Source organism: Sinocyclocheilus grahami, unplaced genomic scaffold (genome assembly GCF_001515645.1).
Source record: "Sinocyclocheilus grahami isolate Dianchi unplaced genomic scaffold, SAMN03320097.WGS_v1.1 scaffold233.1, whole genome shotgun sequence".
In the NCBI taxonomy this organism is placed as follows: domain Eukaryota; kingdom Metazoa; phylum Chordata; class Actinopteri; order Cypriniformes; family Cyprinidae; genus Sinocyclocheilus; species Sinocyclocheilus grahami.
Genome location: NW_015505412.1, coordinates 912560 through 931005, shown reverse-complemented (window position 1 = coordinate 931005; position 18446 = coordinate 912560). Strand labels below are relative to the sequence as shown.

The 18446-nt window shown below is 35.9% G+C and overlaps 2 protein-coding genes and 1 pseudogene across 4 annotated transcripts; 2 read left to right on the top strand and 1 right to left on the bottom strand.

Annotated features, from left to right (window-relative positions):
* Positions 1 to 212: 212 nt before the first annotated feature.
* Positions 213 to 1492, bottom strand: LOC107597584 (dnaJ homolog subfamily C member 28-like). Its single transcript, XM_016288719.1, is given in 2 exon segments — positions 213 to 970; positions 973 to 1492. Coding segments are annotated over 2 exon segments (1125 nt in total). The 5' UTR covers positions 1430 to 1492; the 3' UTR covers positions 213 to 302.
* Positions 1493 to 1984: 492 nt separating this feature from the next.
* Positions 1985 to 9914, top strand: mab21l3 (mab-21-like 3). Of its 3 annotated transcripts, XM_016288717.1 has the most exons (9): positions 1985 to 2308; positions 2560 to 2650; positions 3525 to 3673; positions 3860 to 4012; positions 4109 to 4180; positions 4968 to 5259; positions 7258 to 7439; positions 9156 to 9350; positions 9489 to 9914. In XM_016288717.1, the coding sequence occupies exons 3-9, from the start codon at positions 3626 to 3628 to the stop codon at positions 9720 to 9722; spliced, it is 1176 nt and encodes a 391-aa protein (XP_016144203.1). In that variant the 5' UTR covers positions 1985 to 2308; positions 2560 to 2650; positions 3525 to 3625; the 3' UTR covers positions 9723 to 9914. The 3 variants fall into 3 exon arrangements, with proteins under 3 accessions (XP_016144203.1, XP_016144204.1, XP_016144202.1); XM_016288718.1 differs by having other exon boundaries at positions 1985 to 2650; positions 3860 to 4000; XM_016288716.1 differs by having other exon boundaries at positions 1985 to 2650.
* Positions 9915 to 16542: 6628 nt separating this feature from the next.
* Positions 16543 to 18446, top strand: part of LOC107597483 (sodium/potassium-transporting ATPase subunit alpha-1-like) — an 11861-nt pseudogene continuing 9957 nt past the window's right edge.

Below are 18446 nucleotides of genomic sequence, written 5' to 3'. Positions count from 1 at the left end.
AAAAACAAAATTTAAAAAAAAAAAAAATATATATATATATATATATATATATATATATATATATATACATTAAAATTGTATTTGTAATAATATTTTATGTAATAAAAAAAAGTAATAAAGATATTTTAATATATGTGTGGATAGATAGATAGATAGATAGATTTCTGCTAGTTTTTAATAAAACAAAATAATTTTTCATACTGTATTACAATTATGATAAAAACAAGGAAGGGGCAAAATAATCTTAATCACACTAATAACAGGCCAACACGTGAAATACAACTCCGCATTTTATTGCAGCCTCATTTAAGAAGATTCTGCATCCATGTGATGAGTCCTTGTCTGGTGTTCTGAGATGTTCTTGCTGTCTCCATCTGCTCCTTTTGCTTCTTTTCTTTTTCTCTTTCCTGCCTGAGCAGCTGATCAGTTTTCAGTATTTTCTCCAGCTCTCTCTTCAGGCTGTAATGCACCATCTGCCTGCTCATAAGAGGCACAATCAGGTTGAAATTGTCCACTTTCTTGTTGAGTTTCTCCAGTTCATCAGCAAACGCAGTGCAGTGCTCCTTCCACTGGAGAGTTTCTGAGTGTCTCATGGGTTCTCCCAGCCTTGCCCTGACCTCCTGCAATCTCATCCTCATTTTAGCAATGGTTTCCCTGATCTCCTTCTGAGCCACGATCCATTCAGGCTGGTAACCGTTGTCAATAAGGATTCTGTTGAGGTTGTGCGTCATGGGGTCCATATACGGGTTGTGATCAAACTTGTTGAGCGGTTTGCCAGTGCCACTGAGGTTTTGGAAGTCTCCACGGGCCATCGACTCCTGGATGAGGTCCTCAACCAGTCTCTCCACTGCCTGAGTGATTTTGATCTGCTTGCTGCGCAAACGTGCATCTCGGGTCACCATGGCTCCTTCGTCTGCTGCCGCCTTCTCCATCTCTTTCCGTCGATACTCCAGAACCTGGTCGGTGGCGCGTCTACACGAAACTGTCGGTACTGTCGTTCTCTTTGGCTTGGAGTGCCAGAACCAATGCCTTCAAAACTGAGGTAATGTCTGTGTTGAGGGGCATTACTTTTAATTTTATCTTCCTCTTCTTCCTCCATCGATTGTGTATACTGTGAGGCTGCCTTCTGTCGGGTGAGGTGGGCTAGAACAGCCCGATAGGCCTCCTCTATCTGGGAAAATAGAGCAGCGTCTGCTGTGGGAGCGCCGGAATCTGGATGGTAGAGCTTGGCCATGTGTAGGTAAGCCTCCTTGACCTCTGCAGCATCGCTGGCTCCATCATCAGGCAACTGCAGTATACGGTAACTCTCTCTCAAGCTGCGGCTGATAGCTCCAGAACTGAGAGCTCGCAGGCTGAGGGAACAGGACAGAGGCAGGAGAGATCTGCGGAGGTCCCCGCTGTGCAACCGTAACAACATCCAGCAGCTCATTGTGCCTGTATGAAAGCGGCACCTAAATATATGGAAATTACGAAATAATGCTAAACTGAGTTGAACAGCTGCTTTTGAGTATATAAATTGAGTGATTCTTGTGCATGAACTTAACTGCTTTAAAAATAAATTTCAAACACTAGTAAATGTCCTATACACCTTTAATTTTTTTTTTTAACTTGTCAAACTTTGTTATGAAACCTGTAATACTTTAAAAGTATTAAAGTGCTAATTTTACTAGGTAATACTTTTGAGATGGATAGATAAACATTTTTTTTATTTATTTTTAAGCTCCAGGTTTGCTGTGCTGTACTGTAGTGCTGCACAATTTGGTAAAATACATACATACTTTTTCACTGTAAAATAAAAAATATAGTGATTAAGAAAATAACTTTATTCTACAGTACAACTGTAAAAATTACAACAATATTATATAAAAATTAACACTGAAGTTACCTTTGTACCTTATTTACCCCTAAAGGTGCCTATACATATCTGAATGGTAGATATTTGTCACAGTGACAGCTTTTGTACCTTTTTTCTGAGAATCTATGCCGTTTTCAAAAGTGAAACCATCGAGCTTTTATTTTGGCGGAGAAACTGCCAATCAAATTAGGGCTTGTTTTGTTACATTTCATGTAGGTTTAGGACTTGCTAGATTTTTGCTAAGTCAGATCTTACAAAGCTTTGTCAACAATGTTATAATGCTATAATGTTTCTAGATTATATTTAGTGATAGGGCCACCATACACCAGTGTTATTGTCAAGTTTGTTGTAGCATAAAAGCTAATGTTCCAAAACTAGCCTATATCAAATATGAACACTTACGATAATGCAACCTAAATGCAACACGAACAACATATAGCAAGGGCATACAGAGTGAGTTAGGTCTGCATGTCTTTGTGTTTTGAATGACACCGTTTTGAACGTGCACGGGTTTGTAGTTATATATTAAAGTCGAACAGAATGCGGGGAAATGTAGTCATTGGGTTTTCAGGGCAAAGCGCGGTATAGAATCTGTCCTTTAGGTGGCGACAAATCTCAACAGCCACATTGCAGGAACATTCATAACTAGGCTTCTTTCTCCTTAAAATACCATTTGAAAATGCACTATTTTATCCACTGTGCAGGACATATTTGCTGCTATCCTCTTTGCACAGTCTGGTGAAAGTCTGGCTGTTCTGTGAGACTTGCTACGAAGGAGATAAGCAAACTATTCAGGTTGGTTTTATTTTTTATATATAGCCTATATATAAATATAGTTTCAGAGTTCATAGTTTTCTCCACCTAATTGCATGAATAAGTTATATTTATGATTTTAATGAACTGGTATTGCAATTAATTAGCTATACCCAAAAGACATTAGTTCACTTTCTCTCCATCACTGACTACATGGTTAATGAGTGTTAATGGGTGGCCTGCAAGTCTTTTTCCCATATTGTGTTCACATGACCTTTCTTAAATTGGGCTGTTTTAGAAGCCAACCAATTTATGCACATGTAAATTGTGATGAATTAATTTATGACATTTTGAGAGGTCTTTTGTTTTTCCATTTTTGCGGTAATGGCAGTCCATGGATGAACTCTTGAATGAATAGATTTTTTAAAAACGTCTTATTTCCATAATTAATTGTTTATTTCCAGGCTTTTGTCTTTGTTTAATCGTTTAAAATCCAGGTTTCAAATTGATCTCAGATTTTTTAACTCAAATGTAGGTCCCCAATTTTGGACCTCTTGGTTATAATTATATATCATCTCATATATAAAATGGCCTCTATATGATGTTGTTTCTGAAACCAGCTTATATTAATTAGATATATTCAGATTTATATAAATACACAATGTAGAAAGAAGTTAGTGGGATCCATCTGCATGATTGTATATTCCACTATCTACATTGCTAGATTAAAATGAAACAGATGTTTACATTCAAATTTCTCTATGAGTGTGATCTGTCATGTGAGTAAGCAATTGGTGAACTAATTTGCCCAGAGGACCATGACAGCTTTTTAGCATCTCAGAAATCAATATTGTGAGATCAATGGGTCTCTGCTGAAGTGCTTTTCCCTCACACAATCTGTGTCACACGTACACAGGGACACAAAAGGGCCACAAAGACCTCACATCAAGCTTTGCAGCTGGAAAGAAGACTTAAAAATAGCATTCAAAGAGAGCACTTCTAAGAATAGACTGCAAAATGACCAACTTCACAGATGAAGATCTGGACAACTATTTACAAAATCAGGTGACCTATTTATGCTGTCATGGGTACTGAGATTTAAACCGAACTAAAGTATTAACTTAAATATTTTATTGAATTTTATTTTATTCAGATAGCTCAAAGAAAAGGATGACTGCTTTGGTTTGTTTATAAGTTGCTAATAAGTTGTTAATAATCTTTTAATGGTGTGGCCGAATGTGTTATTGTTAGGTGGATCTCAGGCACCGTCAGGTTTCAAAGTCCGTAGAAGATGTGCAAAAAATCATAAAAGATCTTACAGCTGAGGTCAGCTCAAAGGATGCTCGTTTCCAGTCCATTGCAAACTCTGGAGTTCATAATGCCAGCCTCAAAGTAATAATTCATGTAGGCCTCTTGTCTATTATACAATGAATAACTGCATTTTAATTATGGCTACTTTTGTAACATCATAATTCCTCTGGTGTCCACGATCCGATTTAGGACCAGCCAGCTTTAGTGTCAAAATGGTCTGCATTACTCCGAGGAAGATGCGCGTACAACCCTGCCATCCAAGTAAGCAACAGAACTGTCAGCTGTATCGCTTACAAAGCAAACATATTTTTCAATGTACTGCAATATATATGCATGGACTATGTATGGCTATACTGTATAAGGATGCATATAAAAAATACATAGCAATGAAGACAAAAGTTGCACTGCATTTTTACATGTAATAGTTTATTGGAACACTAATTTATTTATTTATTTCTCTTTCATGAGTTATCATGTGAATTTACATAAAGCCGAACTTCAATCAATTTACTTCATTGTTTGCATAATAAAAATTTCATATATGAAATTTCATCTTGTTGGCAATTCATGACATATAATTTATTTATTATATAAATGTGTATATACCGTATATATATATATATATATATATATATATAAGTCCAATCAGTATATTCAAACACAGCTGGACTCAAATGAAGGTGTAGAACCATCTCAAGGATGATCAGAAGAAATGGACAGCCCCTGAGTTAAATATATGAGTGTCACAGCAAAGGGTCTGAATACTTAGGACCATGTGATATTTCAGTTTTTCTTTTTTAATAAATCTGCAAAAATGTCAACAATTCTGTGTTTTTCTGTCAATATGGGGTGCTGTGTGTACATTAATGAGGGAAAAAAATTAACTTAAATGATTTTAGCAAATGGCTGCAATATAACAAAGAGTGAAAAATTTAAGGGGGTCTGAATACTTTCCGTACCCACTGTATATATATATGGTAAATTGTACAGCTATATTTTTTCCTTTGCTCTGTGTATATACTGATAGATTTCACGTTCATTTCGGCAGGTGCTCACTCCAACTCTGTTCCTGATTTCGGTGCCCCTACAGGGTCTGATGGGCTATAAGGAGAGGCGTACGCGTCAGTGGCGTTACTACACACTGAGCGGGTCTCGTCTCCTCTCACCGGTCCGTGAGCCAGAGAAGCTCCACCAGTGGCTGGAGCTGGAGAGTTTTGTCAATCCGAGTCAGGAGTGGCATGATGCCCACGTGATCATTGAGGGTGATATTGTGCCAGCAAAGGTGGTGAATGTCTTCAGAGAGCATCTGGAGGCATCCATAAAGACCTGCGGACTAACAAGTTAGAGATTTTATAGAGTCCACTTGTTTACTCAAACAGAATGAGAGAAAAGCGATTTCTAAATTAGATTTCTATCTGTTTTCGATTTCATTTTTTACACATTGTCTGGTGAATAATCAAAAATCTCTAACAATCATAATCTACTGATATGCAACTCTTCTGGGATAACTGATTGATTGATGATTGATTTCTTTCTTTCTTTTTTTCTTTCTTTCTGTAACTGTAATGGAATTTGCATGAAAAACACAGTAGTCAAGGGCATTTACAATATTTGCTTATGTAAAATGAATGAGAAATATTTAATGTATTTTAATGTAATATATTCAAATTATTTAATAATTATGTAATTAAGCTAATTATCGATGTTGGCCACATTAACTGCATTACTTATTTAAAGTGTTCTCTCAGATTTTTATAATATATAATTGCTATGAGAATAATTTGTATGAAAACTTTGTATTACATTAGAAAAATGTAAATGGTCTCAGATGGATCCCATTGTAAGTACACTAGTCAACATTTGAAGTGGATCAAAACCTTTCATCAATGTTGTCCTAAAACCAAAATGCGTTCTTGTCTTAGGCCAACTTTGATGAACGTTTTTGATCCACTTCAAATGTTGACTGCTATATTTAGATTCCAGTCAGTAAAAGCTTGTTTGCAGCTATTAGGATATACTATGAAAACAGATGAGTTGTACCAAATGCGTGATTTTTTTTGCCAAACCAGTTCAGCGAAAACTCCGCCCCACAGCTGATTCTAAACATTTCATTGGTCATGTCAATCACAGTGACAAATGAGGCGGACAGTAACTAAGTACATTTACTTGAGTATTGTACTTAAGTACACAGTTGCAAATGTGATATTTATTTATATCAATTCAATAATAAGAAGTTAATATTGTGGTATATATTAGACATGATATTGTCTGATTTTGCTAAATTGTGTAAGTGAAAATATTACCTATAAAGCCACAGAAGAACTGTTGTGTGTCTCCTAATAAAACACAATAGGTGTTGGACTTAAAGCAGCACTGCACAGACCGTTCTGTGTGTGACATAAAAGTACAGCGAGAGCGATTAGACAGCATTTTTAATTTTTTTGTTTTGATGTCAAATAAGCCTTGCTGTTTTGCTTTTTTGTTAAAGCAGTGCTGCTGTTGTAAAGTTATACAGCTGCAGTTGTGTTGCTGGGTTTTAAAGCAGGTTTGATTTTTTATTTTCTTCCTTATCAGTCTGTATTTACAGCAATTTCACTGTCCACTCTGTTCAAATGTGGATGAATGGCTACACATAGATGTGTGCACACACTGTCAGAGCTGTGTGAGATCACTACCATACTGCTTTTGTGGAGGTGTAGGGGTGTTAAATATATATTTTTAATTTTTTAACATTCTAAAAGCTCTTTATTCCAAAGATACTACAAGCTAGTCAGTGTATTAAGCAGGTGTAATGTATTCTAAGTTGTTTCAGAAGTATTGCAAGTATTACGTACAACAATAAAACAGTGCATTGACATTAAAAAGGAAATGTACTTTTGGTACTTAAGTACTTTTAAAAGCAAGTACTTCTGTACTTTTACTTAAGTAAAAATCTGTCTTTACAACTTTTACTTGTAATGGAGTAATATTTGACCAGCAGTATCTGTACTTTCACTCAAGTAATGGAGTTGAGTACTTTGTCCGCCTCTGCGAATGCCTGCACCAAACACAACCCCTAACCCTAACCTTAATCAATGAAATTAGCTGCTGGGCAGGATTTTCACTGAACTGGTTTGGGGGGAAAAATCACATGAAACTATAGGTTGTTCAAGCCCCTAAGTATCCCCAGTTCTAACCCTAAAAACCATTGACTGGTTGACAATGATGTTGATCCAGGAATAAATCCTACTTGGGTACATGCTGGACAAGCAAAAATGTGCACTATACGTAAAGTGGAACGGCATATATACACGCTACATTTCATTTGTTTTAACTTTCTTTTTGCCTTTCTTTGACAGGTAAGGTGAGTATGCTGGAATCAGTTGGGTCAGTGGTGCGTGTTGCTGTGGAAACATCAGAGGCACAAATTGAGGTGGAATTGGTTCCTACAGTGGAGCTAATGAACTACTGGCCAAAGAGAGCTAGGTGGCCTCGGCTTTTTCGAAGATGGCCCTCCACAGAGCGCGCTCGTTGTATTAAGGTCAGCCTTATATATACATATGAATTTGCACATATAATTTATATAATAATTTTTAAATATGTTTTTATTTTATTATTTTTTTTCAAAAATACAGAAAAACAGTAATATTGTGAAATTATATTTGAAAGAACTGCTGTCTGTTTATTTATTTATTTTTTTAATTTGTGTTTTTTCCTGTGATGGGAAAGCTGAATATACAGTAGCCATTACTCTATTCTTCAGTGTCACATGATCCTTCAGAAATCATTCTAATTTGCTGATATGGTGCTCAAGAAAGATTTCTTCTTATTATTATTATCAATGTAAAAAAGGTGAGCTGCTTAATATTTTTGTGGAAACCATGATACCATACCATTCAAAAGTTTGGTGTAACGTAAAATAAAATAAAACAAATAAATTATTTTATTCAGCAAGAACACATTAAAATGATCAAAAGCAACGATAAAGACATTTATAATGAAGCCAAAGATTTCTATTTCGAATAAATACATTACTATTTCAAAGCCGGCTCGCATTCCACAAGGTTGTAAATGTATCGGGTTACCATGAAACCAGGGTCTTGTTCGGCGTCCTGGGGTGTTACAAAGTATTTGTGAAATCTAGCTAACAAAATATATATTGTGTGTTGGAGTGTTCCAGACGCTACATACCTATTCTTTTGAAATGTCTAGTCATCAAATAAAACACGTTATTCACATAAATATTGAGCAGCAAAGAAATTTTCAATATTGATAATAATAAGAACCATTATTAATAATAATTGAGCACCAATAATAATTGATGACAACTGAGCTCCAGATAAGCATATTAGAATGATTTCTGAAGGATATGTGACACAGAAGACTGGAGTGACGGCTGCTGAAGATTCAGCTTTGCCATCACAGGAAAAATTACATTTTACAATACATTAAAATACAAAACAGCTATTTTAAATTGCAATCATATTTCACATTATTACAGGTTTTAGCTGTCATTTTCATTAAATAAAGGCATTAAATAATTATTAAAATTATTATATAAATGTTTTAATATGTGACCCTGGACCATAAAACCAGTCTTAAGGGTCAATAATTTTTTTAGTTAGTTTTTAAGTTTTAATTAGTATAGGACAATATTTGGCTGAGATACAACTATTTGAAAATCTGGAATCTGAGGGTGCAAAAAAATCGCCTTAAAAGTTGTCCAAATGAAGTCCTTAGCAATGCATATTACTTATCAACATTTTTTTTATATATTTACGGTAGGAAATTTACTAAATAACTTAATGAAACATGATCTTTACTTAATATCCTAATGATTTTTTGGCATAACAGTAAAATCGATGTTTGATCCATACAATGTATTGTTGGCTATTCCTACAAATATACCCGTGTGACTTAAGACTGGTTTTGTGGTTTAGGGTCACATAATATTATTATTATTATTATTATTATTATTATTATTATTAGCTATATTTCAATTATTAACTAGTTAACAGAAAATGGCCCGAGTACTGTTTACATAGAATACAATGATGATTAATCTAATAAATCCCCTGCAGTCGTTTGGATTCAATCTAATGTCAACATCACAATAACGGGTCACATAATATTATTATTATTATTATTATTATTATTATTATTAGCTATATTTCAATTATTAACTAGTTAACAGAAAATGGCCCGAGTACTGTTTACATAGAATACAATGATGATTAATCTAATAAATCCCCTGCAGTCGTTTGGATTCAATCTAATGGCCACATCAAACTACCACTGGCTGCTGTCATTCTCACGGGCAGAGCAGGTGCTGCTGAGCAATATAGATGAGGACGGCGGCTGCCGCAGGAAGTGTTATCGGGTGGTCAGACAGCTCAAGGAGGATGTCTGGTGTCCTGGAAGCAAACCTGTCATCACTGCCTACCACCTACAGGTACCAGCCAGCTCAAGCAAAACAGCCTTCCACTCCTTTCCTTTCCTGTCACTTATTTTCTTTTATTGTTTTTGAGACATCATACTGCTTATAAACAAATTCAGGTTTACAGTTTGCCACTGTCTTTACATCATCTAGACACTGCTTTTCTGGACATGTGAGAAGTACCCCTGCACCAGGGACTGGAGAGACTTCAGAGGATGTGTATTACGGCTGGTGCAAAAGCTACATAAGTGTGTTAGCCAGCATTATCTCCGGCATTACTTTGTACGATCCCACAACCTCCTGAAATACAGCAATACTAATGAGCTTGATGACGTGGCAAAGAAGATCAATAGTTTCCTGGACAACCCCGGAACATACGTTCATTAGAAGCTTCCTCTATGGGTTAGATGGCATAGATCTATGTTAGCTCTGCTCTGTTCTGACTGCATCATATTGATGAGATGATCATGGTAATAGGCTGTGGTTGGCTAAGTAAGTATGCGTGTATTTCCTTCTTATGTCTGTCTGATTCAAAAATTTTCACCAGAATTATGATGTAAAATTTTTTTTTTACAGTAGGCCAACTTTGTTGAATAATTGACATGAACAATGCTGACTTAATTAAATATTTTCTCATCAGAAATGCACCATTTTTGTTTTATATGATGTTTTTATTTTGTTTATTTTCAAATGATCAATGCCTTTTTGGAAAAGGATGGTCTTTTCAGATAAGATATACTTTACATACTGAACTCCCATACAGTACTACAGGAACCCTTAATTATATTCTATTCCAGCAGAGGGCACTGTGATTACAACAACACGTGTTACAAGAGGTCTAAATATCCATAGTAAACATGACTAGGTAATAGCACAGGTCAGTAATAAAGAACTATTATTTCTATTTTTAGCTAATGATATGTATTGTTAGGCTACAAAAAAGGAACAAGCTAGATTCACTGAGTAGTTGTAAGTGAATCCGAGGAGACATCCAGGGAGTAGTTTACCCAAAGGTGAATTTAGACATTATTTTCTCACCCTTATTTCATTCCAAACCCATACTGACTTTCATCCATTAAACAGAAAAGGAGTTATGTTCACACTGCTTTTTTGCTTTTTGTGAACAAAAATAGCATATAGTGCCCAGAAGTTCTGACACATTGTGACACTGCCAGTTTGAATATGTAGAAGTTTAAATGAGACACAATTTTACATTTTGGGTGAATTATTCCTTTAATGCTCATCGAAATGTTAACCATCAGCGTCACTGGATTCAGATTTATTAGTGTCTTGTACTCTTAGCTCAGCAGTCGAGAAACTATGATTTGCGAGCCACACTGGCTCTTTGACAGAAATCATGTGGTCTCTCACATTAACCAAGAAAAGATTGATGATTTTAAAGAGACACTTTACTAGAGTTCAGCTTTCTGCAGACTAAAAAACAGCCAATTAAAACCCCTTCGCTGTCACCTTTATTTATATAGCGCTTTTAACAATACAGATTGTGTCAAAGCAACTGTACAGCATTAATTAGGAAAATATTGTGTCAATAATGCAAAATGACAACAGTAAACACTCAATTTTCAGTTAAAGGCAGTTCGTCATTGAATTCAGTGATGTCATCATCCAGCTCAGTTCAGTTTAAATAGTATCTGTGCAATCAAGTCGACGATATCGCTGGAAATGAAGTGTACCCAACTAAGCAAGCTAGAGGCAACAGCAGCAAGGAACCAAAACTCCATCGGTGACAGAATGGAGAAAAAACCTTGGGAGAAACCAGGCTCAGTTCTCCTCTGACCAGACGAAACCAGCAGTTCAATTCCAGGCTGCAGCAATGTCACATTGTGCAGAGGACTCAACTGGTTCCTGTGGTCTTGTCCCAGTGGCCGTCTAGGAGACAAGGTCCTCACTGGGGATCTGTCTCTGGGGCTCATCTAGTTGTCCTTATCTCCGCTGACATTTAGGGCTGTAGAGGTCCTCTCTAGGTGCTGATCCACCATCTGGGCTACATTCTGTACAGCCTACAAAAGTTTAGAACAATAATATAATTTACCGTTGTGCGCTAGCCACGTGCGCAGTGCTGTTGGTGACAGCAATCAACTGCAAACCACTAAGCTTACAAAATGCTGGGTTGTTTCAACCCAATTTAGGGTCAAATATGGACTAACCCAGCTGTTGGGTTAAATTTTTTTATAAAATTTTTAACCCAAAAGTTGGGTTGAAACAACCCAGCATTTTTAGAGTGTATGGTAACCTAGAGCTCCTACGCTCAGATTCAAGCAGTTTGTTTGTGGTAATGATGAAAAGAAAGATTTTCAGAACAGAATAGAAAATGTAAAAATATAAAAAAAAGTGTCTGGACTGAAATATATCCTTTTGTTGAAACTGGTGCTCTGCTGTGCGAACATTTCGAAACATTTCACCTCGTACTTTCGCTTTTACCGCACAGACCTTTTATGTCCTATACCTGTGTTGTATTTAAGTGTGATAATCCGCACAGCTTTCAGTGGGTGGGGCAGTTTGAAAATATTAACAAAGAAACATGGATGAATGAAAAAAGTAAAGAGCGGAATGTGCTTGATATTAAAAAGTATGAATAAAAGTGCAATAAACTGTGAAAGAGAACTGAATCCGCTGCTGACAGGATGCTTTCTGTGCATCCACTCCGAGCAGAACATGGACAAGCATAGTAGCCTTTGTCTTTCTCGCGCCTAAACGGTCAAATCGCACAGCCAGTCTCAGTGACATCACACGTTCTAAAGATTTGCGCCTTAACTGAATTCTTTCTCGAGCTCAGTGCGTCTGTAACTGCAGGATGAAAAGATAAGTTCAATACCAAAGGTCGAGTAAAGTTTCTTCTTGAAGCTTCATTCAGCGAGTCTGTGCTTTGGACTTAGCGGGTTGGTTATGCTAAATGCAATTCCAGCGAAAGACTTGATGTGTCTGCTGCTTCAGTTGTGCTGCGAACGAAGCAGCATCTGGTTACTGGCACCCAGATTACTTGTGCACACCCTGGGATGAGGCGCTAGCGCACACTTGGTGTAAGGCTGGCTCTGAGGACCCCCAGGCAAACATGTGAAGCCGGCCTCCTTCACATAATAATCTGAGAAACAGACATTCACCAAAACAATAACAACTCGTATTATAACTGAAATAGACCAAGTTCTGTTTTAAAACAGATCACCAATACAAGATAGTTCAACTTAGAACAATTTAGATGTTCTACTACACAGAACTACACAGAAACCCATTTGCATTATGCCTACACACTGATGACATCAGCTTATTGCTGAAAAGGGATGTAAATGAGGTGCATAGACTATAGACTTATTAAACAAAGTCTATACTTCTTAATTTGTTGGACTTTTTATATTTGGGTGGTTTTTAATTAATCATAAATGTTGCATGTTCATGACAAGCTGTCTTGAGTTTGTTCATCTGACATTGTCATCACAAGTTTTTATATTTGTTCAGTTTGAAGCTAGGAACTACTACTCCAACCTGACAATAACAGTCCAACATATCCATCAATATATCCAACAGCCACTCAGAACATTTCATGAAGTATTGAATAATATCCAACATCCAGCTTGAAGCATTGTTTTCTGCGTTTCTTCAATGCAGAAATCCATCATTGTAGTGGAAATGCAGTGTAAGTATGCGGAAGACTGTGGCCGGGAGCCTTTATGAAAAAAGAAAAACTAGAGTCTAGCTTTTCTCAGCACAAAATGAATATGTTAATCTCCCCGAGGTGACAGAATTGTAAGGTGTCAGATGTGTGAGTTTTGCATCTTCTAAACATCAAGTTTTTCATATCATATTCCTACATCAAACAGCTTCATCATCTGTCCGTTACTTCATATTTTTCATATGTCTCCATCTTTAGCTGTGCTGTATTCTTTCATTCAGCTACTGACTAAAAAAAAAATTGCTAGCAGCATTTTACGTGGTCAGTGTTTAGCTTGTTAGCTTCAGCCGTTAGCTCCTGCTGTTAGATGCCTCGATTACAGAATTATGGCAATTAAAAAAATAGATTTTTATTTTGTTTACTTTTTAAAGAATTGAATACTGTTGTTTAGCAAAGATGCATTAAATTGATCAAAAGTGACAGTGAAGTCATTTACAATTCATCAGATGTCAGTGATACCTCCGCATCAGTTGCATCTTTCAGAGCTGGAGACAGAGCTAACATCAAAAGGCTTCGATCGAAGATGTTCAGCATCAAGACAAGATTGAGTGGCAAAGTCTGGGAGACAGACAGACAGCGGTGACAGGTGCACTGATAGAGAGAAACGCATGCAGTTTGGTTGTGGGCAGAGGAAAGGAGAGAGAAGGGCTGGCGTGACAGCGGGACTGACGTGAAGATAAAGTGTCTCCTGTTGACACAGATATAGACTGACTGTTACAAATACGCAAAGACAGACAGAAACAAAGGGAGTAAGGATGGAGTATGATAAATGGAGTATGACAGTAAAGTTAGTGCTTTGGGAAACCCAGCCAATGTTGAAAGAGATAAATATGGGAAGAGATTTTTGCTTATGCCTTGTTTTTGAGCGGAAGTTCCCTTTTCATGAATTTTACAAGATGTCAAAGTTTGTAATAAAAAGTCTGAGATTTCCATATAAACTCAAACATTACTCATCAGATTCTTCCAAGACCAAATTATCAGAGCAATTGTAATAACTGTGTAGCTCTATAACTGTCAACAACAGTCTTAAATATTTTTGGTGAAACAACTAAAGTTAATACAGTACTTAATAGTTAATAATAAGGTGTAGTTTACCCAAAAATGTATATTCTGTCATCAGTAAATTCTAAATTAAATGTAACATCTCAATGTAAAATATAGTTTTTTTTATTAAAAAGCATAATTTACAGTTGTAAAATATACAGGTATCCTGCAATAAATCATTGTCACCATATTTGTTTATTTACAGTGTATTTTTTTATTTATTGGCAACTAGCCGCCGGTTATCCACAGTAAATTTAACAGGATATTTTTACAATGAACAATGAAATTCAGCACTGACATTTTGTATCCAACATTATAGCCATTAAACATATTTATGCCTTTGATGCAACTTTGTCTATTTCCCATTGTATATTAAATGCAAAATCAATAGCAGTTCCACTATATGCACAGAAGCATCTGATCTAAAGATGTGTTTTGTCAAAACTGCTGTTTGATATGCCATGTTAATATGAAGTGTAATTCTGTTTGCTGTCATGGCTCAGGTCACATCCCCAATAATTCATTTTCTCATTATCTAACAGGTTTCGACTCTTCAGTACAAACAGGCATCGGTAAAGTGAAGTCATACGATCTCAGACAGAATACCCAGCAGCACTGGTGCTCTTCTAGGAAAGAAGAAATGGCTTGTCCATCAACCAACAGAACCGTTACAATGGCCATTGTACCTCAGTGCAGGTATAGATGCTGTTATCTGAAGCATCATCTATAGTGTGACACGTTTGTGTTTGTTTACAATACAGGATCCATTATAAGAAAGAGTACCTGAGCTGTTTAAAAAGGTGCGTGTGGTCTATATTTGGACTTTTATGGACATCTGAAATGGGGAGAGGGGGAATACGAGCAGGTCTTTGATATGGCCCAAAGAGAGAAATAACTTTAATGGATTTGAATCAGATCAAAGGGATTGAAAGGGGAGAATTACAATGCATTTGTCTAAGGTAGCATCTGTGTCCTTCTGGCATAAATAGATAAAACACCAAACAGAGGCTTGAGTGATATAACCATTTGTAATCACAGGCACACACAAAATAAAAGCAATGCATCAAATGAAATGGCCTGGCTTCACACCATCCGCAGATCTTTCTCTTGTGTGTGACTGATATTTCTCAGGCTTTTAAGAATGTTTGGTGTCAGAAAAGCGCGGCTTAGCTATATACACAGATTACCGCCAAAGCTCTTGCATAATAGGTTCTAAGACCCCATGTTAAGCGTTTAGATTTACAGAGCAACAGCTTTAAAATGCAATAGTATTTAGACATACACTAACAATTCTCATGTTGCATAATATAATGTTATAGGACAAGTCAAGACTACACAGCAACCCCTCTTTAGCTCCACAGTAGAGCTCAACAGCATGATTGTATTATCTTTTAGCCATTTGAGGTTTCCTGGAGCTCTTCTTGGTTTCCCACATTGTGGTTTCCTCATAAGCAGTGTAAAACATGCAAGGGAGGAAAAAGCAAACGATGGATTTTCTTCACTCTTTTTGTAAAATTAATGATTCATTTTAACAGAGGGAAAGATTTGTTGAAAAAAAAAAGAAGAGAAAAAAAAAGAAACCGGAAAATCTCCAACTACACACAGACATTTTCCATGTTTTTTTTCTGTAATATTTGTTCATCACATAATTAAAAAAAAAGTTTTCAATCAAATTTTTGCCAGATTTGTTAATACTCATTATACCCTGCAATGGGGATTTATTTTTGTGCATCATAAAATACATACTTTTTGGAATAAGTGTTTTTTATGTACCAAATCAACATAATAAAAAAATCTACATCAGAATGATTTCTGGAGGATCATGTGAAACTGAAGACTGGATTAATGGCTACTGAAAATTCAGCTTTGCTATTGCAGGAAAAAAAAGACATTTTAATATAGTTCTTTTAAAGGAATATTTTAATAATTCAACAATTCCTTAAAATTGTAATAATACTTCACAATATTATTGTGTTTACTATATTCTTGATCAAATAAATGCAGCCTTTGTAAGCAGAAGAGATTTCTTTCAAAAACATAAAATAAATAATTTCAATAAATAAATAATTTCAAACTTTTAACCGGTACTGTAGGCTACAGGCTATACAGTTATATATATATATATATATATATATATATATAATATAATATATATCAAACGAAATACAAAACGCAATACAAACGTTTTGTGTGTGTATGTGTTACATATTGTTTATCTTATCCTAAATAAGCTATTGCTGTGAATTTTTCCACATTGTTAATTATTAAGAGTAATATAAATGCATCGGCAAAAAGAACGTTGTCTCCCAGTCTCAAGGGATACAAACCTTAGATTTACGCGCACACACACGCACACGCACGCACGCACTCACACACACCCACACACACACCCCCCCACACACACACACACAGACAGAGACAGACACAGGCTACACAAAGAGCTTGCTCTCTTCCTATTGGTTGTTCAGTGTCTACACGAACAGTCGCCGTTCACAAGCGAAATGGGAGTTGGGGTAAGTAAAACATGTTTTAATAACTAGGCTTGTTTCATTTGAAGCATATTAATATTAATGGAGATGCACTTAGTTATGACGGATATTTTCAGAAAGATAAAGATTATACTGAGTATATGAAGATTGCTGGTAAAAAATACCAGCTCTGAACTAACTAGACGTTACCACTTTAGTATTTTGTATAACTTTAACAAAAATATTAATATACTTATATTTGATCTAAAATGCATAAGTTATACACTCAAACACACGTTTATATAGGTGTATATGTATATGTACTCAAAATAACACCAAAAAGTTTCAAATCATTTTTGTGTAATCATGTTGTTGGGCATATGGAGTGGTTTAATGTTTCTTATTATATGATTGCATTTTATATTCAGTTTAAATGAGAAGTGGGAGTGTAGTGGGCTGTAGTATGACCTGTGCAGTACATGCAGTACTCATTACTATTCATCACTATTTAAGACCTTATTTGCATACTCAGTGTAGAATCAAGATTTTAAATTGTGCTTATACTGTTTTGCTAATAACTTTCTACTTTATTATATTTGTCTTTAATTTATTATTATTGTTGTTGTTGCGCATTTTCCTTACTTCCTAACCCTAATTCTAGAGCCACAGGTTGTTTTGGAGTGATGTTTTCTCTCCTCCCCTTAAGAACATGGTGTGCATAATCTAGGTAAATTCACCTGAATTACCACAAAACTTTCCTAATCCTTTGCAATAAGAATGGAGAAAAGATATCAACATGCAGTTACTTTTTGCCTCCTAATATACTTCAGCTATTTTCACAATGTAGACTCAAAGGTTCTTTCACTGTATAACTAAACAACTGTTAACTTGTACTGTTTACTACTGCTGTGAATTTGTTTGAGGTCATACAAAGAAAGCAGATCTAATTTGGAAAAACATCCTCAAATCCATTTTTCATTCTCACAAACAGTTGCTCCTGTCACACTCCTGTGTGTTGCCACAAAGGTGGCATGACATGTTTGCCTGAGGCAACAATAGCACTGAACTCTGGTTGACTGGACAGTTGAATAAAACAGGAGCACAATTCTTTGTACGGGAGTGTTTATCTGTTGCGAGTTTGCCGATGAGTGACCCTCGCAGAAATTCTGAGATAAACTAATGATAATCCCACGTTTGCCTACTCATGTTCTCTTTGGGAAATGAAATGTACTGAGAGAAAAGGCTTGTTGCTTCTGCTTATTTCTTTTCACTGGATAGAGGCCAAGATGACATGGTTGCATCCGTGTCCCTAGTTGAGACTGGCCCTGTGCCACAGAACATTATTATACTTGTTAGTTCCATGTAGCAGATCATGTCAAGAGAAAGCTGATCCCTTCTAAATACATCAAAGACCCTTGACAACTCAGGAGGTTGGCAGTAATTTGAATATGTTTTGGTAGATAGTTGGGCTTGCCCTCATGTTCACCATATGAGATACAAGGTAATAAGTGAAAAACATTTAATGTATAGGTTGCATTTTTTACAGCTTTTTTTCTTTTTAAAAAGAGGAACTTTACAGACTTTAAGGTATCGTAAAAAAGCGATAACTTGAAAAGTGTAGTGCACAAATTGTATGGACCACATGTATAGTGCTTTTGAACCTTTTACAAGCTTGAAAACTTCAGAAAGTTTTGTAATTGTATGAGAAAAAGTGAGCAGCACAGTGTTTAGAATTTCTCCTTTTATGCTCCGTAGAGGAAAGAAAGTCATATGGGTTTAAAAAACATGAAAGTAGACACTGACAGAATTTAATTTTTTTTGGGGGGGGGGGGGGGGGGAATTTTTTTTTTTTTTTTTTTTTTTTTTTTTTGATTAGGTTAAGTCATTATTATGAGAAAGTTTCTCATTATT